Consider the following 27,761-nt stretch of genomic DNA (forward strand, 5'->3'; position numbering starts at 1 on the left):
CGAGTATACCATTACCAGTCTGTTTAGCTGTTTGTCAATACTATTATATTAAGCTTGACCACTGACCTTTATATATCCCTGGACCAAGTTACTCAATGCCGGTCCAAGCAAAAATAATATGATCGGAGGTTTATGAAACTGGTATCCGCGGCTGCACGCATCCCCTAAAATAGTTTTTGATGTATATATCAACAGTAATCAGAGGGGATGCAGGCAGCCTACCGCGGAGAGAGTGCTAGATCTAGTTTCGCTTGTAAAAGTTTCAAACACTACAATGGCTTCTTTGCAGGTACCAACTTTCAAAAAAACTTCGATCAAAGATGGCGGATATAGCTTGGTCCAGGGATGTATAAAGGTCAGTGAGCTTGATGGATTAAGAATCTTTAAAATCAAATAAATGTTTAACCTTTTGGACCCGAATGCCGTACATATACGTCCTTGAGACGTTCCGAATGTCGTACATATACGCAATTTGATAGGCATGTCTTTCTCGCGCAATATCTTTAATTGGCTTGCTTTCTGATCGTTGAAAAATAAAGAAAAAGAAAGTAGAGAGTCTAAGCTTTCCGTTGATATATAATGATGTAATGTTATGATCACGGTGTGACTCAGCACTTTTCAAATAAAAACACTGATTCAAAATGGCAGACGGAAAAACACTGATTTTGGAGAAAAGTGAACAATGTTTGAAAAGCCCTTGTGACCAGTAGAATTGTTTTTGGATGCTAATATTTGGTATATGGCTTCATGAGTAAGTAAATATTGATAAAATAGTAAAGAAAAATTTAATAATTAACTTTCCCCCACTTTTTTTTGCATAGAAAGTGAAAAATGCCAAAAAAGTGACATTGTCGAAAAATGAGGAAAAAAGCATTGGTGTATGTAAAGCTACCATTTAAGTTAGATTACTTTAATTGAACTCGTACCCAGCCTAAAAGCTGCAAAACTTAATTAGCTTTTCATTGATAGTTTACTTTTTGCCAAAAGATTTCTAGTTCTTGAGTTATGGCAAATTTCCCAAACCCCGCGTTTTCTCAAAAAAAGTTGCGCGCAGACAGCGTGAAAATATAAAAAACAGCGCGCTGGAAAGGTTAAGACATATCTAACTGTCATGGGTTGATTATTGCCACCACTAAACTTTGTTACATTCATTTGAGGGGCATTTGAGCCAATCAGATAATAAGGTTTTGTTATCGTTTAAGATAATGACCAATCAATTTTCCAGGATGTTTCCACTGCCCTTTTCAGGAAAACCAGCTTATGATTGAAAAGTGTTTTTCCAGAGGCACGGAAAACAGCTTGCGTTGACTTTAAAGCTCATTTAGCCGGACTTCTGGTCTTTTTCCGCTAAATAATGACCGTGGAATCTGTGTCCAGTAATTTAAGTAATCACTTTTGATTCCATTATGACCATAAGGTATCTAGACTCCAGGTTTGAAAATAAACATAATTAATGTCTCTTTTTATGTCATTGACCAGTTTATTAAAAACAAGATGTGAAAAATTTTGTAGAGTGGTTTCGACCGATACTTAAATACAGTTAGAAAAATACTCCAAGCCCACAAACATTAGATAGATAGAGTCGATATTTTACGTAGATAGACCAGTTTAATCCAGGATATCTAGAAAGTCTTTCGATTGTTTTCATGAAGGCCAAGGCGGTTTAGCTATCTATAAACTGAACGAAACATTTGAAGGAGCGAAGATTCGAACGAAGAAATCCCTTGTTCGTAACGCTGACACCTTTGATCACTTGGCCATCCCTCCACATTGAATTCCAACCATCATTTTTACATTGTGATTTTAGGTGCTTTCCCTAGAATAGCTCCAACACTCACAAAAATGGTGACAAAGAAGATGGCGAAGAAAAAACGATCCAAGACCAATGTCAGCTGTTCCCAATCTGAACTGTTTTTCTTTTCCGAAACGTCATCTTTCATGATGTCATGTATCGCCGAAAGCTTATCTGACATTTCATACAGTGGTTCGTCCGCCGAGGCAACTTTAATCACACGCCGTTCGCGTAACATAGGAGCAGCGTTATTCATCAGGTTATGGTAGCCATGGTTACCATTTTGTTTATGGTCGCCTGTCATTATTTTGCCATTACTGGTAACAACATGTTTGTTGTTTGCAAAGATGATATTCTCATTAAATGTGCTATTCAAGTAACCATTATTGAATAGTTTATCTTCATTGTTTTCGTTCTGTATTTTATCTATCCTGACGTCATCAGGGCGGCGGCATAAGGTGACGTAAGCAAGTTTTTGGAGGAATATTTTCTTGATGATGTAAGGCATGGGAGTGTTGCGTGCTGCTAGTGGAATGATCATGCAATTTAGGATGAGAGCGATACCGATCTCTGAGATCAGGATAGTGTAGAATCTAAAACAGAAACAAGCAAGAGTTATTCCTATCACCTTATCGGCCAAAACTTAGTCGGCCCTAAGTGACTAAATTTTGGCTTGGTGACTAAAATTAGGGCCGACTAAAAATTTAGGAATGGCCAAAACTTAATTATTAGTCGGCCCTTAGTGGCTAAATTTTGACGAGGTGACTAAAATTAGGGCCGACTAATAATTAAGGCCGACTAAAATTAAGGCCGACTACGTTTTGGCCGATAAGGTACTGATTTTCTTATGATCTTAGTAAAGCTCAAAATTCAAAATGTAGAACGATCGGAAACTTTGGTATACATTGAACTGGATAACGTGATCACCTCAGTCTCAAAAGCTGGGACACAACGTTTTTTCGACGTTTATCTAACGTTCACAACGCCCATATACCGTTAGATGAACGTTGAAACAACGTTGTGTGCCAGCTGGGTTCCTAATATTCTGCCGATTGGTAATTTAAAGGCTTCGAGCACAATTTAAGGGCTACATACACTACACAATATCATAGAGGTATAAAGAAAGACAGGAGATGAATTTGTCGGTAATTGGTCGTTAAAGTCTTTTGATTTCTTTTATGTAATAAATTAAAAGAAATTCTAGGCTCACCCGACGAAATACGACTTTTTAGTAGAACTCAAGGATGTTCTGAACATTCTTACTATCAGCATCGAAGATTTCTAGCCTTCTAATATACGAGAATAAAATAAAAGTTAGCTCCACGAAATAAATTTGCGTTCAATTTTGGCATCCATTAAATTTTGTTTTGAAAAGATATTTTCTCTAGCCAGAAAATAAAAAGTTCTTTATAAGCACACACAATTTCAGACCCAATTTGTAGACAAAAAGTCGCTGGAGAATTTTGGAGGAAAGTATTAAGCAATAAGGTTCACCTTGAAGAAAATGTTGATCGAAAAATCTTGTCATTTGATGAAGGATTGCAAAGTTTACAGGCCCTTTTTTAGTCCAAATATTTTCTTACACCAATGTCAGAAACAATGAATCTCGTCTCATCTTATTTCCAACACTTAAGTTAGCCAATAAGATTTCACCTATCAACAAAAGAGCTCATTAAAAATGCACGATATATGAGATTATGAGCATGCATACCTCGTAATTTTTTTAATCGTAGGGCGAGCATGGTTACAATAGCATGCTTCTCCTGTTTCTTTATACCTCCATGACAATATATTGTCAGGTAATATAGTGGCGATATATTGCTGAATGCTGGCAACACATTGAAATGGTGTCTGCAATATTTTGTCAGCTCCATTTGCAATATTCCAACAATATAGGGGGATTGTCTACAGAAAGAAAATTCCTTTTTATAATAGGATACCCTTTGTTTACTTCGTACATTACGGTCCGCAAACCATATTGTTGAATATTGCTCGACAATATATTGTGTAGTCTAAGTAGCCCTTTAGGCTGCAATAGTTCGTGTTCGAATGTCAAATCACCTACAGGCAGGATGGTGATAGAACTCTCTATCTTCACTGATATAATGCTGTTCTGTTTATTCGGAGTAAGGTCTCTGTCCACAATATTTCAGAGATCTCCATAAAATTTCAATAGGCTCAAAATAAGAGGGCAGCCTAAATGAACTTTCTTTATTTTATAATAGTGAAAGCAAAGAGGGTTCCCAAAAACTAAGAATATCCTTAGAGCGTGGTCAGACATTGCATTGGATACACATTTTGATAATAACTTAGCCTATACCTTACCTTGAAAATTTTCGTCGGGGAAAAATATTTGTCCTTTGCTGCTAGTTGGTAAACGCATTAAGGCCGGGGAAAATTTTCGTCGGCGAAAAATATTTGTCACTTGGCCAAAATTTCGTCACTTTTCTAGACTGGAGTCGTTTATAATGCGTGTAATACTAATAATACCAATACTAATAATAATAATAATACGGGATTTAGTTTTTATAAACGACTGGAAGAATCCGGTGTTCCGGCCTTATAGATACAGGGGCTAGCTACGCAGAAACTTGCGTAGCGAGAAAACAATTGATCAAGCAACAACAAACTCTCAAAACGAAATCAACTCAAATGAAAAACTTTCAATACACAAATCCACACATATTCTTTTTTCTCAAGAATTATTTTGAGCAGGAAAAAATTATAATTGCAATATTGACACTTTTCTTTTGTTTGGAGTTATTGCACAAAGGTTTCTAGACAACTAAAATTGTTCCATTCATTACTTTTTGCTTTATTTCTACTATGTATAAATTAGTCGTCTAGCTTGCTAGACTATCACTTTTCCGAAGTTTTCCCCGACAAGGTACTAGACGTTTTGGCTTTTTCTACACGGAATGAAAAATCTCGGTTTTTGGTGAGGTACTGGCTAATACTTACTCAACAAGCAGAGGTATATTGGAACTTGGCGGCACATTATCTGAAACCATCAAAATATACACGGAAAGTGATAAGAAATTGGTGATGATGAGTCCAGTTCGTTCACCACATAAGGGAGGTAAAAAGAAGGAAAAGATGGTTAGCAGTGCAATCAGTACACCAGGTATCACAAGATTAAAGAGATAAAATTTTGCACGTCGAATCATGTGTACAGTGTATTCGATAGTGTAGTATGGGTTTGGACAGCAACCATAAAGTGTGGTATGCTTGACCGCTTTCATAGCTGAAATGAAGAATAAAGATTGTGTGTTACATCTTTTATTAATATTTTTCATTGGCGTCTAAATAACCATTTTCTTTAGATACAACAGAATATCTTCGACACTTCAATAAAAATCTGATGTATCTTTATAGTTTTGACTCGCACCCATTTTGATTTGTTTTGCACAATGTATCAACACCTCAGACTCATTTTCAGGTGGCTTCAGCAAAATAAGATATGCAATCAACTACACGGTAAGGGCAAGAAACTCTCGGTAAAATGCCCTGTAAGTGTATCTTTTCACTGCTCAAGAGCTGCACTGTGAGGGTCCAATTTCGAAGGTCATGTTTTTTTGGTGGCACAAACCGTCGTTTAGAAACCGAGTGCCCCCCCCCTGTGGGCTGAGAATGTGATACTTATTCGAATATCTCTGTATTTCGATTAAATTAGTTTTTCCGTTCGAGTTTGTATTGGTGAGAATCAACAGGGATATGTTATAGCGGAGCTGGATAACGCACATTTAAAAAAGCCTTGTTCTATCTCTGTCCCTGACATCAAAATTTGATATGAAATTTAACTTTTTTAATTACAAACTCGTGAAATTTGGATTTCCTCTTAGCCAGTGATTCTGCTGCTGCATTTATCGTCCACGATTAAAAACTTTTAATTATCAAGATGGTCTGTAAAACATTGGTGAAGGACAATTTAAAAAAATGAAAGTTATAAGAAATTTCTTCTGCAAGATTATAAATAGTACTTTTTCATTTGAAATACCGCGCTACACCGCAGGATGCCTCACTTTCTAACTGATATTTTCAGATAGCAAGTCGGTCTGATTATGGAAAAAATTTCAAGTCAATTGAAACAATATTTGTCAAAATATTTACATCCGAAATTTTTAAAGAGAAATCATGAAAGCTTCTCAAATTCATAACACACGCTGATAAAAATAGATTTCATTTACAAGGAAGCTTTTGGGGTATCTTCTACAAATATTATTTTGATGGAAAGCGGGAACATCATAGCAAAATATGTGCAAACGTACTGCACGAATACTTTGTCTGCTTCATTTTTCTTATAAAAACAGAACACTCAAGGAGACAGAGATGGATTTCTATTATCAACAGTTTACAATAGAAAAGACAAAGAAGCAACCCGCTAAGGAATTCTCGTCCTTCATCCAGCTCCGCTATAACATATCCCTGGAATCAACACCTTTATTTGATAAGTGAGAAATAAGTGCTGAAAAATTTTCTTACGTCCTATATTGAATTCTCCACTCTCACTGAAAGATGACAAATCACCTTCAGGGCTGCGATTTGTTAAATTGAGGGCGCCACCATCATACGCCCATGAACCAAATACCAGTGGACAATATTGTTCATCAAATGGGAAGTAGAGCAGGTTCATTTTACATTGACTCCTATTCAAAGAAAAGGAAAAATCAATAAATTTGGGTTGGAGCCTTTAATTAGTAACTTTCTCTACCCCTGCACGTTTTTTTTATGAGAACCAACTATATAAGGCTTCGATGGCCAAAATACTAAGAACAAGTTAAGAACATTTTAAGGCTTCGCGGAATCTAAAACACATTCTTAGGTAAATGGACAAAAATACTCAGAAAACGGTGAAAATAAGAACATTTTTAGTCCTAAAACAGAAAAAGTTAAGAACATCGGAAGGCTTCAAAAATTCTGGATGTTCTTATAAAAAAAACGTATAGTGTAATGTTTTTTCCCAAATCATATCGAAAGGAACACGGAGGTAGAATCTTTTTCTCAATAAAAAACAAGCAATGGTTCACATTTCCTCGGAATAAAATTAGACAGAAAAGGTTTTGTTTTTAAATAAGGTTGATATCATTTGCTTACTCAACAATTTTAATTTATACAAGCTTTTTGATATTGTATTGACACGGAGCAAGATTGGTCAGAAAGAGAAAGAATAAACATTTTCTTGATAAAAAAAGTGAAAACTAAAAATTTAATTTTATTCATTATTTGACGTTTCGGTGTCTTCTTTGCACCATGATCACAAGTATAGTAAAAAAAATTCAAAACGAATTTCAATTTACAACATTAAAAAATCACAAAATTAAAAATTACTACCATTACATTTTCTTGCTTGTATCAGCATAATAATAACAATAGGCAGACACTGTCCTAATTTGAAATATGTGTCAGATATGAAACGGGAAGACCTTTAAAATTCAAAACTAATAATTTTTTTACCTTAAGATAATTGGAAGAAGCCAGACACAAGAGCCATCACTATAAATTGTAACACGAGTTTTCCCAAACGCATCAAAGCCCTGAAATTCACGCTCAGCACTAAAAATGAGAGAAAAGTCCGCTTGTTAATTCAGAAAATCATAATAACATTGAAGTATAAAAATATCGAAAAACGGTGGATTGAATTGAACTTTGACTTACTTTGATTGAAAAAAAAAGTTTTACCACAAAAGTTTAAGGCAATACACAGGTTGCAAAATTAAAGTCTGAAGCCAAATTTTACGCTTTAACTCGAAATTTTTATGTGCTTGTTACATGACATTTAATCTTTGATTACTCAGTGCTAACGGCAGACACGATCAAAAATTGCAAAGGAAAGTCTTACTTATTATAGAGGGTAATATCTGGCTTCCAAATGGTATCTGGGCTGACTGCGACGTAAGCTGTTCCGTTCCAATCCGAGGGATTCCATCTTAGTAAAGGGTCCGTCCAATACTGGAAAGGAATAGTAAAAACATATATGAAATGAGAGATACAATCCTGGACAGAACTGTTTTTCCACCCCCTCCCCCAATACCAATGTTGATGGTGAGTCTTGTGAACGTGCAAAAATTCAACTTCAACATTGATTTTTGGGGGATAGGGAGGGGGGTGGAAAAGGGTCCTCAGACCAACAGTTTTGACTACGATCAATTCTGGACAGCGAACTGTTTGTCCAGTTTTGACCACGATTGCAGGTTAATCTCATGTCGTCGATTTGGAAAACGTTTTCAGAACCTTGCGACTCGGACGTCAAATGCCGGAAGTCGTTGGAATGCTTATTATATTGACGTTCGCTTTTCTGAGTGCATGCAAATAAATTTTGATATTATGGAAACAAAATTCATTCTGAATTACAAGTGAAAGGGTATTTATGACAAGATAATTTGGCTAAAACATCTGAAGAGAAAAAAACAAGAACCACTACATATAAACTTACTTGTCTGACCCAGAAATTAAAGGTAACAACTTGCAATTTTTCATCCTAAGTGGTTAAAGAAAACGAAAGTGCAAGTGCTAATTAAAAAGCTTTGTACATAGTGTGGTCGTGTATGTGCATATGCGGACTTACATGTCGAATCCAAACATTTGTAGTAATCACTTGTTCCCTTTCGTTCTAAGGCAAAAATATAAGGACACGAGACTTAAAAAGGTTATACAAGTGACGCTCTCTAATTCGACGTTCTACTATTCGATACGCTCCATTATTCGATAATTTCAAAAATGTTCGTCACCAATAAACTCTCCATTCGACAGTGCCGTAGGAAGCATTTTTATATTGGGGGGGGGGCTGAAGTTTAGTGACACTGCGAGGGCCAACCATGGTTTGGTCCGAGGGGGGAATTTTGAAAATTTGAGCTCTAGATTGCTTGAAAATGCACTCCTTGCCCCCCCCCCCCAGTTGCTACGGCACTGTTCGATACGCTACATTATTCGATTACTCTGAAAGTCGTAGTCAATGATAAACTCTCAGAAACAAAGTTTTACTAGTTGATACGCTCCCTTATTCGTTGAGAAATCGAATTCCCCTTTGAAAATCGAATATCAGTAGAGTGTCAAATGTATGCACATCCAAACAAATGTTCTAAATTACTCAGATTTACCAAATAATTTTCTCCCTACTTATGAGTCAAAATTTACTTAACAAAAAATATAAAAACACGTAAAAAGAGCCCTCGAAGTTTTGCAATACAAGTGGATTAGGGGTTGAAGTATTACTAAACTCGGAATGATTTTTAGGAAAATTCAAATATTGAAATAGTACCCTGAACTTACAATTTCCAAGATCTGTTTGAGGGCGATGTCATACTTCAGACTGACACTATCAGTTGGTCGAACCACTGGTCTTGCGTTCGGATTGTAATCTTGGAAAATGAATTTCAATAATCGTCCTTCACTGGATGTAGCCGGTGGCGTTGGTTGAGCTGAAAAAGAAAAAAAGCTCTATAGTTTAGACCGACGAATTCCATGGGCATCTTTTCCCGTTAATATTAAAGTCTATTTCCAAAATAATCAGCAGTCCATAAAGTTTGATATGGTACTCTAAAAGGATAAAAGATAAATTTTTCTGATACGGCACCCTATTCATAAACAAAATCACGCAACTTTGTTGTTATTCCCAGTCCTTTTAGACCTTTTAGAGCCCGGTCCTAACGATTTTGAGATAGCATATTCGTCATATTGTTATATTTCCACCCGTCTCTTTGGGACAAGCTGGAGTTTTTATAAGCTCTTATTTGATTTGGTTGGTCGTTAAGATGTAATAAAAGAATCTTATTACTTTTTCGAAAGAACGCGTCATCTCTATCACTTTAAATGACCAATTAGTGAAGTATCTTGTAAAAACTCCAGCTCATCCCGTCTCTTTAGAGCTTCAGCGTGGCGTGCATAGAAAACATTCACAATCTGATCTCAGGTTAAAGGGAATGGACTTCAGTTCAGGTAAAGCCTTAACATAAGTCTACGATATAATCTTTTATCTTAATATCACTAAAGGGAGAAATGGAATTTTTGATACCTGCACATAGCATCAAACAGATCATCAAAATTAAACATAGCAAAATAGTTTGTTTCGTCATCATTACCAGCAAATCTTCCAAAATTAGATTTTCAAATTTTCTAGAAAAAAAAGAAATTCAAAATAGTTAGCTAAATTTTAAATATAAACACCTTTGAATTTGATATAAACTTTTTATTCCCTCTTCATTCTAAATCAATTTCTAATTTCATTCTAAAGTGAAGCATCAGATTTTTCAGTTTTATTTTTCAATTGAAAAGTAGATATCCACGAAATAATATAACATCCCAGGAAATGTAACATGTATTTTATCAATGATTCAAAATAATTGTATTACTAAAAATAACAGGACCCTTACCAGGCATATCCGACATTTTACATATAAACAAATCGAGGGTGATTCTTTAAAAATAAAAAATGGTTTCGTGTAGTGTAAAAAGGAAACTTTTGATTTAGAAAAAATACATGAATTTTTTGAGTTTTTTTTGAAAAAGAAGGTGGTGTGCCAAAATATATGATAATAGCCAAAGAATACAAAAATAAAAAAATTTAAACCTTATTTTGGCGAGAGATGATTTGAGCAAATTTTCAAAAAATTCTACAAATTTTAATTCTCACCAGAACTTAAATGCCTATAAGTTCTCGTCAAAATTTAATATTTTTTCTCAAAAATATTCCAAAATAAATCACTAATTTAGGTATTCTTAGATAAAATGGAAATTGGCTACTGTCTCCTATATTATTCGCCAAAAATGAAGATGTTGAAATAATTTTTTCATCCTATAACCGAAGTAAAATATTCACCCTAGACAAATTACTTTTTTTCACATGCTCAAAATTTTTCCTCATAATGACGAAAATTTAAGCTCTTATAATATTATACTGGATGAGAATAATCTATTCGCCAGTTTAAAGCTAGCCTGTACCAAACTCTTTTTGAATTGAAAAGAAAACGTGGTAAGTTTTTTTTCAAAATATAAAAAACGCCCGTGAGCGGTGTGGTACAGCCTAGTTTAGAGCCGGATCTTCAATTTTGGATTCAAACTTTCCGTTGTTGATTAATGAATTTCGCCCGCATTTATTGAAAGTAAAGCCTGTTAACTTTAAAATCAATTCAGAAATTTTCCCAAAAGTTAGAAAGGATTAGTTAAATTCTTATATTATTTTAAAAAGCACAGGAAAAATATGAAATTTGATATTGGCAGACAAAAGCAATCAAATTTGAGGATAAATCATAAGCTTTTTCAATATTTACTGGCCTTACGACTGCATGGAAGTGAGATGTACAAAATAAAAAAATTCACTTTACTGGGGCAGCAATTATCACAGTAATGAGAAAAAACATACAAAACGAAGCCATGAATTCAGTACAAGTTTTTCTTACAAGAACATTCAGAATTTTTGAAGCCTTCGGATGTTCTTAATTTTTTGAGTTTTAAGCCTAAAAATGTTCTAAACATGTTCTTATTTTCGCCATTTTGTGAGTATTTTTGTCCATTTTGCTTAGAAATTAGGTGTTTTAGAGTCCGCGAAGCCTTAGTCTAGCAAGCTAGACGACTAATTAAGACATATTAGAAATAAAGCAAAAAGTAAATTTTAGTCGTCTAGAAACCTTTGTGCACTAACTCCAAACAAAAAAAAAGTGTCAATATCGCAATTAAATTTTTTTCCCGCTCGAAAAAAATTCTTGAAAATAAAATGTGTGTGGATTTGTGTGTTAAAAGTTTTTCATTTGAGTTGATTTTATTTTGAGAGTTTGTTGTTGCTTGATAAATTGTTTTCTCGCTACGCAAGTTTCTGCGTAGCTAGGCCCGGTATCTATAAGGCTGGAACACCGGATTCTTCCAGTCGTTTATACAAACTGAATCCCGTATCATTATTATTATTAGTATTAATCCTTATTAGAACTTACTGAATAAGAGATCAGAAATTATTGCCAAATGTAGACACAGAAGAAAATTTCAGCTTGATATCTTTGAACCACCTGATGACGTTCAAATGTGACGTCATAAATATTTTTTGAAGACAACATATTGTATTTTATTTTCTAACGTTATCTCATTTCACTGAAGATTGGTGCCTGTGCACCATGAAACTCTGAGTTTGAAACAAAGATATTGTGTCAACTCTTTATTATATTATTAGTATTACATGCATTATAAACGACTCCAGTCTAGCGAAGCCTTAAAATGCTCTTAACTTATTCTTAACATTTTTGCCATCGAAGTCTTATGTTACAGACCTCCTGTGACCCCAGTCCCACTGGAAAATTTGGCAAAAATTGCGTCCCCGTGGGAAAATACCCTGAAATTTCAGCCCTAATGGGAAATTTACTTTGATTTCATCCCCATTCGAAATTCAATGTTTAAAACTGGCACTACAAAACCATCCCAGCTGGAATTTTTAACCTTAGAACAATATAATTTCTATCCCCATTAGAACTTCAATAGAAATTTTCATCCCCACCGAGAAAAAAAGTTCCACCGGGGCTGTGAGACAGGCGTGTATAATAATAGTGAAATGATCACGTTTGAAAAGATCTGGTTATTAAAGCACCACCACGCAACATCCCAACTCGATGATTCAGAATTTCAAAAAAATTTTTTACATACTTCGTAAAACAATAAAAGCAAATATTCAAATGATTTCCCATATGATAAATAATCGACAACAAACAAAAAACCGAAAATTAAATTCTCAAAAACATATGGCTATAAACCTTACTACACCCAGAGTGCTAAATGGATTCAAATTTCTTCAAAATGATCTCTAGTATTGAACTCAGCTGACACACAACGTTGTTTCAACGTTTAACTAACGTTATATGGACGTTGTGAACGTTAGATAAACGTCAAAAAAACGTTGTGTGCCAGCTGGGAAGTTCTTAGGCCTGTGAAATTTAGGCCTTTTCGGTAAGATAATAAACTTAGACTTGAAATGTAAATTTTGTAAAGACTTACGTTTTAATTAAAACTATTGAAAACACATAAGAAAATTTTCAATAAAATTTTTATACTATTACTAAAATTTCGACTCCTTCAAAAAATCGTATGGCGCCTTAGGATAACTTCTTATTACGTGATATCGTAAACCTTAAATAATTTTCCTAAAATAAAAGTTAATTTAGAAAAAAAGAATGTGGTTTTTGGTTAGGAAATAGTAAAGGTAGAAAAATTTATTAAGAGCCAGCTAATTTTCAAAATTTTGAGATCAAACAAACGGGCTTATAAAATCAGAATTAAAAAAAATCATCTAATAACCCCCTTCTACCAAAGTTAATTTTTTTCATAATGCCAAATTTTAGGGCTTTTCAACTTTAATTAAGGGCAAAAGGATTTTACTAAAAAATAGAGTGAACCTCAAGAACCAAATAAAACTAGATACGTATAGCTGATTTTTTTTTTCGATTTTCGAAAAATGTCCTACCCTTAGAGAGAATTTTTATTTTTTTTCTCGAAATAAAAAAAATTTCCTAAAAATCGTGAATTTTCTGACCCTTAGAGAGACTAATTTAAAATGTTCGGATTTTTGCTTTACCCTTAGAGAGACTTTGAAAGTTGACAAAACCGACCCTTACCGTCCGCACATACCCCAGCACCCATTTTTGCCTGAGTACCTCCCCCCCCGTGTAAACCAAAAAATATGAAGCAGCACCCACTCAACTCACTCAACTTATCAAAAAATTTCTATCCTAACTTCAGAAGTTTGTTATGACATGTTAGAAATAATTTTTGATTATTTTTAAACAAAATTCAATATCAATAGTATTAAACCAATAATATAATACTGGAATATTATATAAAAAATAACATGAAATATTTAATAATATTTTGTATAGATTCAAAGTATACTCAAATTCATAGTTTCATAGTCTATTCTATTGCCCATTTATTGTCGGCCTTACTAATGTTAGTTCAAAAGAAAATTTAAGGTTGACCTTTTTGTTACTAAGTTAATTGAAAATGACTGAAAATTGGGTCATAATTTAAATTTTTGTTCGTTCCAATTTTTAATCCATCAAGTTTTATCTATTGAATGCTTTTTAACAAGGATTTTAAAAATTTCATTGTTTATGATGACAAAGGAAACGGTTCGTACTTAAAAGCCATTGACGGTTCAGATAAAACTGGACGAAATACACGTTTTTTTATAAGAACATCCAAAATCTTTGATCAATCAAAAACTTCGGATATTCTTAATTTTTTATTTTGAGTATTAATCTTAAAAAGACATTGCTTTGACGTCAAAAGAGGGCAATGCATTGACTTTAAACAGCAAACTTTATGATCAATGTGATTTACAATAAGAATAAGCAAGGCAAAAAGTGGGCCGTCTAAACTAGAGCTTAGCAGCCTAGCCCTAAAACTGAGCATGAACCGGGAAAGCAACCAAAATTACCTAAAAATGAGCTCTTTTCGACATTATAGTATGTGCATACCAATGTTGAATTTGCTAAGCTCTAGTTTAGACGCTCAACTTTCTGCCCAGCCTATTCTAATTGTTAGAGTAAGTAGGCACAAAGTTGGAAGTTAAAACCTTTGCTTGGAAAAGATTGAAAGAAGACATCAAAAGACGTCAAAAGACGTCAAAAGATGGCAATGCATTGACTTTAGACAGCCAACTTTCTGCCAACTTTAATCCACAATTAGAATAGGCAGTGCGAATAGTGGGCCGTCTTAACTAGAGCTAAGTTTTTTTGGCTCAAAATCCATATGCAATTTATAGGTGAAATCCGTTAAATTCCTTAGCACCTCTAAGCCCTATACCAAAAAATGGTGTTGCTTATAAAAAATGTGTATTTCCAACTTTTTTAAAATATTTCTTAAAATATTTCAGTATTTCAGGCCTTAAAATATGCCTTTTCTTACAAAATTTTTGTACCAGAATTTCTTGAAAACACATCAAATTTTAAACTTTCGCTAAATTTCTTCTTTTATGTAAGGTATCTTCTTTCAGAGATTTTACTAAGCGGCGGTACGCAATGATAATTAAAAATGTAATGCAAAATCTATCTCGACATCTCCTTCTAACATGATTAGAAGAAACATATATCATTATTACTGTGAGAATAATCAACATATGAAGTTGTTTTAAAACACCAGCATTCAGGTGGCCGAGTAATTAATCCAATATAAGGTCCTTGTTGTATAATTCCCAAACACAAAGTATAACACGTTTCTATTCTCCAAGTATAGTACATAAAAGTCTGAGGTTCATTGCGGAGGAGTACTGTCCAGTGCCTCCCACCCTTGAGCCATTTTCGACAAGCTAGAAAAGAGAAAAGAAAGTTAAATGTCGTGGTCGTTGTTAGAATAAGTTAGTTGGAGCATCTTATAGCATCTTATAACCCGGTTAAGGCGGTCCAAATAGGAAAAGAAAAATTCTGATACAACATCACCCTTGCATAGGTTGGTTTCTTGCTTGTGTTCTTTTTTGCCTCATGGGGTGTTTGACCTTTTGACTGTCATTCTTATTATAGTGCATTAGAATAAAAAGATATCAAAATAGATTTTATTTAGAAAAAAATTGTCTTAAAAATGGAGACTGCTACAGTTATATTTTTTATCGATCGTGAACCAAAAGGTTACAGTTTCTAAAGTCTAAAGCTCTTGAAATATCATATGTTTATACTTACTAGGCGATATTGCAGCTGTAGTCGTTGTTGTGGTTGGGGTAGTCGTTGTAGTTGTTGTAGTTGTCGTGGTCGTTGTTGTGGTTGGAGTGGTCGTTGTTGTGGTGGGAGTGGTCGTTGTTGTGGTGGGAGTGGTCGTTGTTGTGGTTGGAGTGGTCGTTGTTGTAGTTGGCGTGGTCGTTGTGGTGGTGGGAGTGGTCGTTGTTGTAGTTGTTGTTGTGGTTGGGGTAGTCGTTGTTGTGGTTGGCGTGGTCGTTGTTGTAGTTGTTGTTGTGGTTGTGGGTGTCGTTGTGTGGTCGTGTGTGTTGTTGGTGTGTGGTTTGTTGTGGTTGGCGTGGTGTTGTTGGTTGGCGTGGTGGTTGTTGTGGTTGTTGTGGTGGTGTTGTGGTGGGAGTGGTCGTTGTTTGTGGTTGGAGTGGTCGTTGTTGTGGTTGTTGTTGTGGTTGGCGTGGTGGTTGTTGTGGTGGGAGTGGTGGTTGTTGTGGTGGGAGTCGTCGTTGTTGTGGTTGTCGTTGTTGTGGTTGGCGTGGTCGTTGTTGTGGTAGGCGTGGTTGTTGTTGTAGTTGGCGTGGTCGTTGTTGTGGTTGGCGTGGTCGTTGTTGTGGTAGGCGTGGTTGTTGTTGTAGTTGGCGTGGTCGTTGTGGTGGTGGGAGTGGTCGTTGTTGTGGTTGGAGTCGTCGTTGTTTTGGTTGTTGTGGTTGGGGTAGTCGTTGTTGTGGTTGGGGTAGTCGTTGTTGTGGTTGGCGTGGTCGTTGTTGTGGTTGTAGTGGTTGGGGTAGTCGTTGTTGTGGTTGGCGTGGTGGTTGTTGTGGTAGGGGTGGTCGTTGATGTGGTTGGAGTTGTTGTTGTTGTGGTGGGAGTGGTGGTTGTTGTGGTCGGGGTGGTCGTTGTTGTGGTTGGGGGGGTTGTTGTTGTGGTTGTAGTAGTCGTTGTCGTGGTTGGGGTTGGGGTTGGAGTGGTTGCTATTATTGTTGTAATAGTCGTTGGTGCATTTGGGCTGGTCGTAAATGAAGTTGTGCGTGTATCCAATGTCGTTTCGAGGTCTGCAGTTATAACCGCTTTTGATGGGGTTTTCCATAAGTAATAAATTCCTTGAACATAATTGCCCTACAATTGACGGATGTTAATTAGATTTTAAAATTCTGAGTGTAGTCTTATTCGCATTGAGGGGGAGGGGGAGTTTTAAAATCTCTTGAAATAGAAATGTTCTAAACTTTTCACACCTTTGAACATTATGACATTATTTTAGAGGTGTCATAAAAATGATATTTATAGTACAAATTAATTTTCAATGTCAAATATATCGTTTAAACCGTGATTTTAAATTGTACTTTCATAGGCACGGAGGGGTAATAAATTGAGATTCATATTTCATTATTTTGGCATGACTCTTGGCTAACTAAACAAGAAATATTTTGGATAAAATTGTCCCTTTATATAAACAATAAATATCCAGATAGAATCCTGCAACCTTTTTATATGAATTGTAGGGCTAGATTTTGCACAGCTCAAATTACAGAAAGAAGGTTAGAGGCTCTTTTTATCCGAGAACAATGGAAGCTAGGAATTTGTCAAATCGTAGAAAGTGCCGAACGGCGCCTTCTAATATGGCGTGATTTGCTCAGATGATGCTGGTTAAGAAGGGGTTAGGGCGTGCGGAGCGAAATAAAGTTAAAATATAATTTAACCTTTACATTAAATCACCAATATATTATAAATTTTACTGGCTCTTATAAAAACAAAAAGCTAAGGGTTAAAATTTCTAGGTAGCTAAATCTTATAAATCATTGTACAATTTTTTAAGAATAACAAACAATATAAATAAACATTCCAAAACATTAAAAACAAATTAAGAACATTTTAAGCCTTATGGACTCTAAGAACCAGTAAAAACTGAATTTCTTAGGTGAAAAAATGATGAAATAAAAACATCTAACGTTCATAACGTCCATATAACGTTAGATGAACGTTGAAACAATTATATTTGCTAATTTTGAACGTATTGAACGTAAAGCTTTTATGGTAATATGCTCGTACAATATGGAAATATTTCACTCGTTCCGGATTTTCCGTATATTTTCGTACGGAAAAATCTCGGAACTCGTAAAATATTTCTCATATTCGCAACTGTTCGATAACTATTACATATTACCATAAAAGCTTTACGTGTAATACGTTCAAAATTAGCCAATATACCAAATGTATAAAATATATGAACTCCTAACCACTTCAAAAATAAAATAGAGCATAGATCGAAATACTTTTTTGAAAGATATTTAAAATACATTTCTAAAGATACTAAAACCATTGCTTTATCTGGGATATAAAGAAAAATTGGAAAAAATATTTCAAAAGTGGTTTTTAAATGTTCGTTTAGATAATCCAAGATACACGAAATGCAATAGTATGTGTCATGTAAATAAGGGGTTTTGTAGTGAATTAACAAGGGAAAAAAGTAAAAAAAAATTTTCGTCCCCTGAAAGTTAGATACATATAGAGACACTATCACTTGCAAATCACTTTCAAATTAATATTTACTCTTGGGTGCCAAATAAACGGGGGGGGGGGGGTTGGAAAATTTTCGAAATTTTAATAAACGGGGGGGGGAACCTAATTGCCGGGGGGGGGGGGGGTAGGGGTAGGAAATTGTACTTCAGAAAACCCCAAAATAAGGTAAATACAGGCTTTTTGGAGCAAAATAAGGAGACTTCTTTATGCCAACTGAAAATATTCTTAAAATTTAATAAACGGGGGGGGGGGGGGGTTGAAAAATTTCCGAAAAATTAACAGGCGGGGTGGGGGCCGTTTATTTGGCTGATATCGTTAAACAAAAACATATCAACTGTAAACAAATAATATACATATTATATACATTAACATAATAAATATACTCATTAACCAATCTATTCAGCAATTAACAAATGATGTCATTAAAAATTAATGTCCATAGCCTATAGGGAATAGAAAATGGAAATATATACCCTAGATTTTACAAATAAAGCATAGCTGAGCCTTTGAAGGGACATAAAAGTAGTAAAATGTAAACATTGCGCAAACCACGTATCATTAAAGAGAACAATTATAATCACGTGTCCAAAACAAACTTGTAAAACATTTGAAACAATCAAAATCAGCCATATTTGTTTTGATTTTGTATCTCGCTGCATACAGTTTGTTTACAAATTTCGTCAGTACTTTTATGTCCCTTTAAAACGCATTGAACGAGCGGAAAAGAAAAACTTTGGTGAATTTGGCAATAGCTTGCCAAATTAAGTTCCCACCGTAATTTATTTTTGTTCGAAATCCATCGTCAAAATAAATATCAACTAAATTAAATTCATTTCCAGCATTCCTTAAATTTAACCTTTTCATTCACCTCGACCACATGCATTTGACCTTCAAACATGCGTTTTGCTTGTCTAAAATAAGGAAAACTCAAATAAAAAATTTTCGCCAAAATTTCTTCCTTTATGTAAGGTATCTTCTTTCAGAGCTTTTACAAAGCGGCGGTATAAAATGATTGAAGATTGAAGATAATTGAAAATGTAATGCAAAATCTATCTCGACATCTCCTTCTAACATGATTAGAAGAAACAAACATCCATAGTATTACCCATAGAATAATCAATATATGAAGTTGTTTTAAAACACCAGCATTCAGGTGGCCGAGTAATACATCCAATGTATCCTTGTTGTACAACTCCCAAACACAAACTATAACATGTATCTTTTTTCCTATCATAGAACATAAAAGTCTGAAGTTTAGTGTTGAGGACTGCTGTCCAGTGCCTCTCACCCTTGACCCAATTTTGACAAGCTAGAAGGAAGAAAAAAAATGTTAATTCTAGCCATTGCAATTATAGAATTAAAAAAAAGTGTCCCAAAGAAAACAGGCAAATCCTTTTATGAAGTAAAATTCTTATGATTTAAAAAACATCACTTGATTTATGCATCGAATAAATTTCAACATTTTTGGCAAAAAACCTAAATTAATAAAAATATCATGATTTTACAAACTAAAACTTACATCAGGGCTTAGCTTTCAACATAGAAGAAATAAGCGTAGAAATCTAACTTGTAAGACTCTTGAGAATATTGAAATCTTATTACTTACTAGGCGATATTCCAGCTGTTGTGGTTGGAGTGGTGGTTGTTGTGGTTGAAGTGGTAGTCGTTGTGGTTGGAGTGGTCGTTGTGGTAGTTGGGGTGGTCGTTGTTGTGATTGGAGTGGTCGTTGTGGTAGTTGGGGTGGTCGTTGTTGTTGTTGTTGTGGTGGGAGTGGTGGTTGTTGTAGTTGGAGTGGTTGTTGTTGTGGTCGGAGTGGTTGTTGTTGTGGTCGGAGTGGTGGTCGGAGTGGTGGTTGTTGTGGTTGGTGTGGTGGTTGTTGTGAAGGGAGTGGTGGTTGTTGTGATGGGAGTGGTGGTTGTTGTGGTTGGTGTGGTGGTTGTTGTGGTCGGAGTGGTGGTTGTCGTGGTTGGAGTGGTTGTTGTTGTGCTCGGAATGGTCGTTGTTGTAGTTGGAGTGGTGGTTGTTGTCGTTGGAGTAGTCGTCTTTGTGATGGTTGGAGTGGTTGTACTTTTGGCTGCAAAGATTGTTGTTGGTGTAGTTGGGGTGGTCGAAAATGATGTCGTATGTGTATTCAATGTAGTTTTTAGGTCGGGTATCACAACTGGTTTTGATGAGTTTTCCAAGAAGTAGTAAATTCCTTGAACATAATTGCCCTACATTTAACGAATGCGAGTTGGTTCTTTTTAATCAAAAATAAAACTAAGACTTTAGGGTGAGTCCAAAGAATTCTAAGATGCTTCACATAAAACAGGAAAAAATGATTATCCCTTTTGAAAAATCAATGTGTAAAGCCCTCAAGAGCCTCTCGAAAGCAGACCTAAAACTAACCCATCGCACTTAATTTTTCAAAATTCATGCATTACCCATAAATATGTTTTGTTGCTTACTTTAATAAATATATATAGTAATTGTCTTTGCAGAGTCAACAGAGTTTTTAATCATATTCAACGTGACATAGTGTCCTTCGAAAGGTCACCGTTTTCTAAACTCCCCTACTCGATACAATCAATAACTTTTTCTAATCGATGACGAATCGATGGACTGGATATTGATTGTTTTGATTATCAAAAGTATATATCGATTGGTATTTTTCATCAATTGCCTATCAATTTTTGATCAAACAATCATCTTGGAACCAATCGATAATAAATTGATAGGCCAGGTAATCAGGCCTATCAATCCCTTTAAATCCTGATTATCTAATGTTTAATAGATTAAAATATCCGATTCATCAATTGGTTATCAATTCGCCGGCTGCTTCATCATAAGGCTATGGCATTGTTGAATCACGGCTTTTGCAAATTTCTTGTTTGATGACATTAAATGTCTTTTTTCGAGAAGAGAAAATGTTGCAAGCTTTTCAATTGGTCATCAATAGACTATATCGGCTTTCCGAATTCTCCCCGAATGATTACCCATGATGCATTGCGCAAAAAAATTCACGGACGATATTGACTTTCCGTGAAATTTTTGCGCAATGCATCATGGGTAATCATTCGGGGAGAATTCGGAAAGCCGATATCGTCTATTGGAAAAAGTTATCGATTGTACCATAAGTTAGTCATATATGTCGACATGCCACATCCAATTTTAACACCCTTCTTTATTAGAACTGGTGATAATACCAAGATCGGAATTACTGATGAAGAATATAACACATGCCCAACTATCTTCTTTTTAGGAGATTGGGTGGCAGAGCAGCAAGCATTTTGTCCTTGTTGAGACTCAACGGCACTGCATACTGCATACTAACTTAACAGAAGAAATGTTGGCGAGAATTTAATTTGGTAGATGGTAAAAAAAATTTTTTTCTGAAGGAATTTCATTTGGTGGATGTCTTGAAAAATTAAATTTGGCTGGAATTTAATTGTAGCAGATGAAGGATATCTTTGGCCAAAAAGAACCTTATTAAATAAGAAAAAACCTTGTTCTTTCAGGCCTGAAATAACCCACATTTGGGAGTAGATGAATACAATAATTTAAATTTGGCAGGAAATTTCAAATTTTCTTTCCGCTTAAACTTCTTCCCTTAAGGTATTTATTTGATCAAAGGTCAGAGGGAAAAAAAATATTTTGTCTATCAGTAATTCAGTAACCTAGCCCCAAAATCCCACAGACACTCAAATCCATCCATTGGATATAACTGTACAGTGCTGGCGACCAGGGTCGTATTGAGTGGGAGAGTCTCATAACATAGTGGGAGAGTGGTCTCATAACAGAACATCCATGCAACATGCTTTGCTCTAAAGGAATGTGGCAAATGTTACAATAACTTGGCTACGCAACCAAAACAATCAAAACCGCACTGTTTTTTGCTTCAAAACGAAAGCAAGTGAGTTCTTTTTTTTTTTTTTTACTTTACAGTATCGAGAATCGCGTTAATTGATGTATAATATGTCCATATTTTCTTTCAATGTTTTGCTTGTGACGACATAAAAAACATGACATAATTTCAAACTGTCCAGCTGAAGATTTGTGATCACAAGGGTGATACTTATTCAAAACAACCAACAGAAGTTTTTTCACAAACTTTGTAACTAAAGTGCATCCGGATATAATTGGCAGTGGAAACAAGCTCCAAATTTTTACTAAAAATGGGGGTTATGTTATCTCTTTTGAACAGTGCAGTTAAAAGTTGGAGAGTGTTAAGTGTTGATGCATTGGTATTATTTGGTATTATTGCAATTGCAGAATATAAAAGAAACATAATTCAAGCTTCAAGGAGAAAACAGGTAATTTTTGTACATACCGTAAATCCTTGAATAAGCGCCCGAGCGCTTATTTAATTTTTCAGGCTCTAAGGGCGGCGCTCATTCAAGCGAGGCGCTTATTCGAGCGGGCGCTTATTTCTTTATTTCAGAAATTCGTATATCAACAAATTTGGAATCTGCTTAAACTTAACTGTTTCAAAGGGTTGATTTTTCACAAAAGGATGAATAAAAGAAAAATTTGCTTTGTAAAAGTGAAAAATGAATCTGAAGAAAAAGAAACAGAAAAAAAAGAAAGCTAAAAGACCTTGATTTTTATTTTTGTTCCAAATTTTTCGACTGTTAATCATCCGAAGAGAAATTCTTATCCCGGAAATTAGCCTAGGCCACCAATTCGAATAAGCGCCCCTTCCTGGAGGGGGGTGCTTATTCAAAGGGGGGCGCTTATTCGAGCAGGGCGCTTATTTCAGGATTTCTATATTGTAGAGACAATTCCCCATGGTTGCCAAATGGTGACTATGGGTAATTCCTTTATTCTTTTGTTCTTTTCTTTTGTTCTATGTAACTAAAGACGCTTCACAAATCGAAGTACTTCCACTATGCACTAACTGCTTAGAAGGGAGATGTCGACATTAGACCAACTTACGGTACTTTGCAGACTTCTATTGAATAATAAATTACACTTCTAGTACAAATGCGGATAAATTATCTTACCTAGGTAACAGTTGTGTTGTAAAAGACAGATCAATTTATGACGTTATTATTTTAACAAAATTTCTGCTGGTGTAATTATTTATTCAAAAGACTGTCTCCCTCTCCCATACGACTAAAGCAAGGTATATATGTTGGCATTTTATACAACCAGACGATCTCAATCAAACGGAACCGACGATCGAACCAGTCTAACCAAATCGAACGCAATCGACTGATTGAAATTCGATTGTCGAATGCAATCAAATCTCAATCGAATATTACCGCAATTTTCAGATTCAATTGATATTCGATTGCGTTCGATTGAGATTTGATTGCGTTCGATTGCGCGGTGCTGGTGGTTGCGTCATGGTTCTCGTTCTTATTGGCATTGCTTTGCTAACATTGAAGCGCTTCTTTTTTTTGCACGGGAAAACATGAAGTTTTGAACCGTGACCTAAGGATTTGGTCCGAAGCTAGTAAGGGTGGGATAAGAAAAGCAAGAGTTATCATAAGGGCGGAAGGACCAAAGGACAAATTGCCGAATAAGGTCACGTGACGAATCATATATATCCTTTCCATATGGTCGAGAAAGTATGACGAAAGTGGTGGATTGTATGTTTCCAGGACATCAGAGGGCATCAAACACTCTTCTCTTCTTTGATTTACGATGGAAAATCGGCCTTCTTTAGAGCATAGAGCAATCAAACGCAGTCGAAAGATGATTAAACCGCAATCGAACGCAGTCGAACGACAATCGAATAGACCTTTTTTCAAAGAGGCCACCCTGTTGAATAATTATGTAGTCCAGCAGAAAAACAATGATAAAACCATGCATAATTATTACAATATGCATGATACAGTAATTATGCATGGCTCTATCATTGTTTTTATGGCTGGACTACATAATTATTCAACAGGACGTCCTCTTTGAAAAAAGGTCTATGCAGTCGAACAACAATCGAACCAATCGAATATTACTCAGAATTTTGACGTTCGATTGAGATTCGATTGCGTTCGACAATCGAATTTCAATTGGTCGATTGCGTTCGATTTGGTTCGACTGGTTCGATCGTCGATTTCGTTCGATTGAGATCGTCTGAATACAAGGAAGTGAAAATATGAAATAAAATGTTTTACCTCTGGCATAAGAAAAAAGTACATAATCCAAATCATGAATATGAAGAAACAGAATCCAGGAAGAATACCCCATCTCATAAAGTCTTTTTTACAACTTCTCATTACTTTCGACCTTTGACTTTGTAGTATTTATCTCGCCATTTGGCTTTCCCAAATTTATTGACCATTTGTATCGATGTATGCAGAAGCTTGAACTTCTTTTATTTGAAGGAAAGTATTTCATTTCATTTGTTCGCACAACTAGAGATGAGCGACTTATCTTTTCCAATTAACCACCAGACTGTCAGCGTTCTGCTTTGATGTTTCTTCAGCTGACCAGCTGCCAGCATCCAGGTTTCTTCCTTTTCAGCTTCTGTTTTTCACTATTTTCACCGTTTCAATAACTGCTTCTTTCACCTCTATTGAGATCTTACTCAAAGTTATTACCAAGGTTACATTTTGGATCTCGGGCACAAAAACATATCTTGCTCTACAAACAAGTCTATTTTTCTGATAATTTTCCCGCGCGGTCTGCACTGATGGATGCAAGATGGCGGGAGAAAAATTCAATTCAATTTTTCAATTTCAATTTGTTTATCTTTATGATAGTACGAACGTTAAATATAAATACAAGTCTGGGAATAAAAATATCCTATATGAGGATTTCTAAGTCATTCACAGTTAAGTCTTAAAAACCTAGTACAAGACTAGTACAAAAAAACAACAACAAAATAAAATTAAAAACTATGGGTAAAGTCAGCAAAATACCAAGTATTTACAGTAGTGTGTAATAAAAGAGAAAACACTTTAACGAAAGAAAATTTTTTGAATATTAAACTTTAATTAAAGGATTACCAAAATTGAAAACATGATGCATGAAAACTATAAGCGATAAATGTAGAGAAAATAAAGAACAAACCCTATTGACAACATATACATTATATACATTAAAAACTCTAATTTAATCCAATTTCCCAAGCTCTTTTTTCATGAAAGATGAAAAAGCTGAAAAGGAAAGACTTGCAGATTTGTAGTATTTTCCTTGATTCCAAAATTGTGGTGCATAAAACATAAGCGGATGAAAAGATTGATCATAATGGATGGTAGCAACATTATTCTTAGAATTTTTTCTTGATATTAAACTGTCTGATTTAAATCTTTGAAATAGATTAACTAAAGCTGAAGGGATGTTATCATTTAAATACTGATGGACAAGTTTACATGATTCCAATTTAAAAAGTTTATCAGCAGTTAGAGGGTTGAATTTATTGTTATCAATGGATGGACATACATGATCAATATATTTAATGCATTTAGAAAGGGTTTCATTAATGATATTTAAACCATTTGTATTAGGAGAGCCCCAGGAAGAAATACAATAGATTAGGTGTGAATTAACAAGGCTGAAGTATAGAGATATAAGGTTCTCTCGTGGAAGGAACCATCCTACCTTTCGTAATATACCTGTATTTTGCTTGATTCTAGTATGTAGCCTTTTCAGATGTTCTTTCCAGTTCAACTTGTGATCAATAACAACACCCAGATATTTTGTTTCGTTAACCTTGTTTAGAGATTGACCTGAAATAGAGACATGAAAGTTAGCTGTTTTGTTTTCACCAAAGATGATATAGTTGGACTTGGAGATATTTAAAGTTAGTTGATTTGCAACAAGCCAGTCAGATACTTTTTTGAGTTCTGTATTTACGAGATTTTGAAGTATTTCAGGATCTGAATGACTCATGAACAGACATGTGTCATCAGCAAACATTGTTTGTGAGAAAGACGAACTTAGTGCTAAATCGTTGACATATATCAAGAACAGGAGGGGGCCTAAAACTGAGCCTTGAGGTACACCATGAGAGATGAACCTGGGTTCAGACTTTACATGATTACAGGAGACACTTTGTTTTCTCTTAGTCAAGTAGCTTTGAAACCAGGATAGTACAGGGCCTCTGATACCTATTCTATCAAGCTTGTCAATGAGAATTTTGTGATTTACAGTATCAAAAGCTTTTGCCAGAGATCCAAAAAAATTGCACATCATCAACTTCTTTTTTAGCTTTGCACCTAGCTATAATGTCAGTGAGATGAATAACTGCAGAAGATGTAGACTTACCTTTTTGGAAACCAAACTGTCCTTTGAATATAATGTGATTTTTGTTGAGAAATTTAGTTATTCTTTCATGAACAATTTTTTCAAAGATCTTGTCAAAAATTGGGAGAACAGATATTGGCCTGTAGTTTTTTATATCATTTCTAAGTCCACTTTTGAAGAGAGGAGTTACTTTAGCATGTTTTAAAAGTTCAGGGAAAACACCTGTGGATAGGGAGTTGTTTATCATAATAGCAAGAGGATCAGCTAGTAGATCAGCAATACCTTTGATAATCCGTGTAGGGAAATCATAAATATCCTTGGCTTTATTACTGTTTATGTTGTTAAGGTGCGTTAAGACTTCATACCTATTGGTTCGTTGGAAAAAGAAGCTAGAGTTGTTATACTGCATCCTAGTAAGGTAGTTTTCGTGTTTAAGAGTTGTGTTTTTAGGAATTTTTTTGAGAAGATTTGGAGCAACCTCTGAAAAGTATTTATTAAAAGCTTCACTAATCTGATGAGAGTCAGTAAATGTTTTATCTTGATGAGTCATAGTTCTTGGGTAATGATTGGTCTTATTTCTACCAAGGAAGGTGTTGATATTTTTCCAAAATTTTTTGATGTCATTCTTTGATTGTGTAAATTTGTTTTTGAGGTAGATGAATTTTGCTTTACGTATGTCTTTGTTTAACTCTCGCAAGATCTCATGATATTCTTTGAAAATTTGTTGGTCTTTGTCTTTCATAAACTGCCCATATAGTGCATCTTTTATATTTATTTTGTTAAGAATCTTATTGGTCATCCAGGGGTTTTTTTCTTTTCTTCTTTGATTTTTCGTCAATAGTTTAAATGGGGCATGTATGTCAAATAAAAGATTCATGCCTTTATGAAAAAATTCATACATTAGGTTAGCATCTTCCATCTGAAGGAATTTGTTGGTGAAGTCAATATTTGAAAGATCTTCCCTAAAGCGTAAGATATCAAAATCAGAGAAGTCTCTTTTTGATATTTTTTTAAATTTTTGTGTTATTTTATTATCAGAATGAGGTACAAAAAGGAAATTTGGCAAATGATCAGTGATATGAGGAATTAAGTTACCACTGATACATTCATTGGAAATGTCGTTATAAAAAATATTGTCGATAAGAGTGCGAGAGTTACCATTAAATCTAGTTGGTTGGATTATGTATGGAAGAAAATTAAATGAAACCATCTTGTCAAAGAAATTACTTGTGTGACGATGAGATTCACAGTTCATTAAATTTATATTGTAATCTCCCATAATAATAACCTTCTTATCTTCATTTTTTATTCTTTCAAGAACTCTTTTCTCAAACTCATCATTGAAAATTTGTATTTTGTTATCAGGATGTCTATATACTACCCCTACAAGCATCTTACAGTCAAGTTCAATAAAAAGACATTCAAAATCACAATTCTTACCTGTTGATGAGAAAGTTAAATCAAAAGCATGGAACTTGCAATTACCAGGTACGACAAATATTCAAATAAAACCAGAACCATCAGCAGATCAGGTAAATTTAATGTAAGTGTTTGAATTTAAATTTGAAATAGGCTTTCTGACATTGAGTGTATTTTAATCCAGACTCTCTTCCTTCCCTTCCCACAAACAATCGATAAACCAATCG

The 27,761-nt window shown here is 34.8% G+C and overlaps 3 protein-coding genes across 5 annotated transcripts; all 3 read right to left on the minus strand.

The window, feature by feature from the left end:
- Window positions 1-771: 771 nt before the first annotated feature.
- On the minus strand, window positions 772-27,231 carry LOC136802387 (neuronal acetylcholine receptor subunit alpha-3-like). 3 transcript variants are annotated; one of them, XM_067059125.1, is made up of 9 exons: window positions 25,471-27,231; window positions 9,804-9,904; window positions 9,062-9,210; window positions 8,226-8,270; window positions 7,632-7,741; window positions 7,247-7,345; window positions 6,275-6,438; window positions 4,754-5,036; window positions 772-2,385 (listed from the first exon to the last, which is right to left on the minus strand). In XM_067059125.1, the coding sequence occupies exons 2-9, from the start codon at window positions 9,865-9,867 to the stop codon at window positions 1,791-1,793; spliced, it is 1,509 nt and encodes a 502-aa protein (XP_066915226.1). In that variant the 5' UTR covers window positions 9,868-9,904; window positions 25,471-27,231; the 3' UTR covers window positions 772-1,790. The 3 variants fall into 3 exon arrangements, with proteins under 3 accessions (XP_066915226.1, XP_066915224.1, XP_066915225.1); XM_067059123.1 differs by lacking the exon at window positions 8,226-8,270 and adding an exon at window positions 8,358-8,402; XM_067059124.1 differs by lacking the exon at window positions 8,226-8,270 and adding an exon at window positions 8,358-8,402 and having other exon boundaries at window positions 25,485-25,532.
- Window positions 13,893-16,668, minus strand: LOC136802288 (transcription factor SPT20 homolog). Its single transcript, XM_067059003.1, has 4 exons — window positions 16,657-16,668; window positions 15,770-16,397; window positions 15,439-15,728; window positions 13,893-15,071 (listed from the first exon to the last, which is right to left on the minus strand). The coding sequence occupies exons 1-4, from the start codon at window positions 16,666-16,668 to the stop codon at window positions 14,982-14,984; spliced, it is 1,020 nt and encodes a 339-aa protein (XP_066915104.1). The 3' UTR covers window positions 13,893-14,981.
- Window positions 18,949-24,754, minus strand: LOC136802394 (integumentary mucin C.1-like). The gene is made up of 3 exons (XM_067059132.1): window positions 24,042-24,754; window positions 19,550-20,156; window positions 18,949-19,252 (listed from the first exon to the last, which is right to left on the minus strand). The coding sequence occupies exons 1-3, from the start codon at window positions 24,141-24,143 to the stop codon at window positions 19,020-19,022; spliced, it is 942 nt and encodes a 313-aa protein (XP_066915233.1). The 5' UTR covers window positions 24,144-24,754; the 3' UTR covers window positions 18,949-19,019.
- Window positions 27,232-27,761: the final 530 nt, after the last annotated feature.

Source organism: Clytia hemisphaerica, unplaced genomic scaffold (genome assembly GCF_902728285.1).
Source record: "Clytia hemisphaerica strain Z4C2 unplaced genomic scaffold, Clytia hemisphaerica genome assembly, whole genome shotgun sequence".
Classification (NCBI taxonomy): Eukaryota; Metazoa; Cnidaria; class Hydrozoa; order Leptothecata; family Clytiidae; genus Clytia; species Clytia hemisphaerica.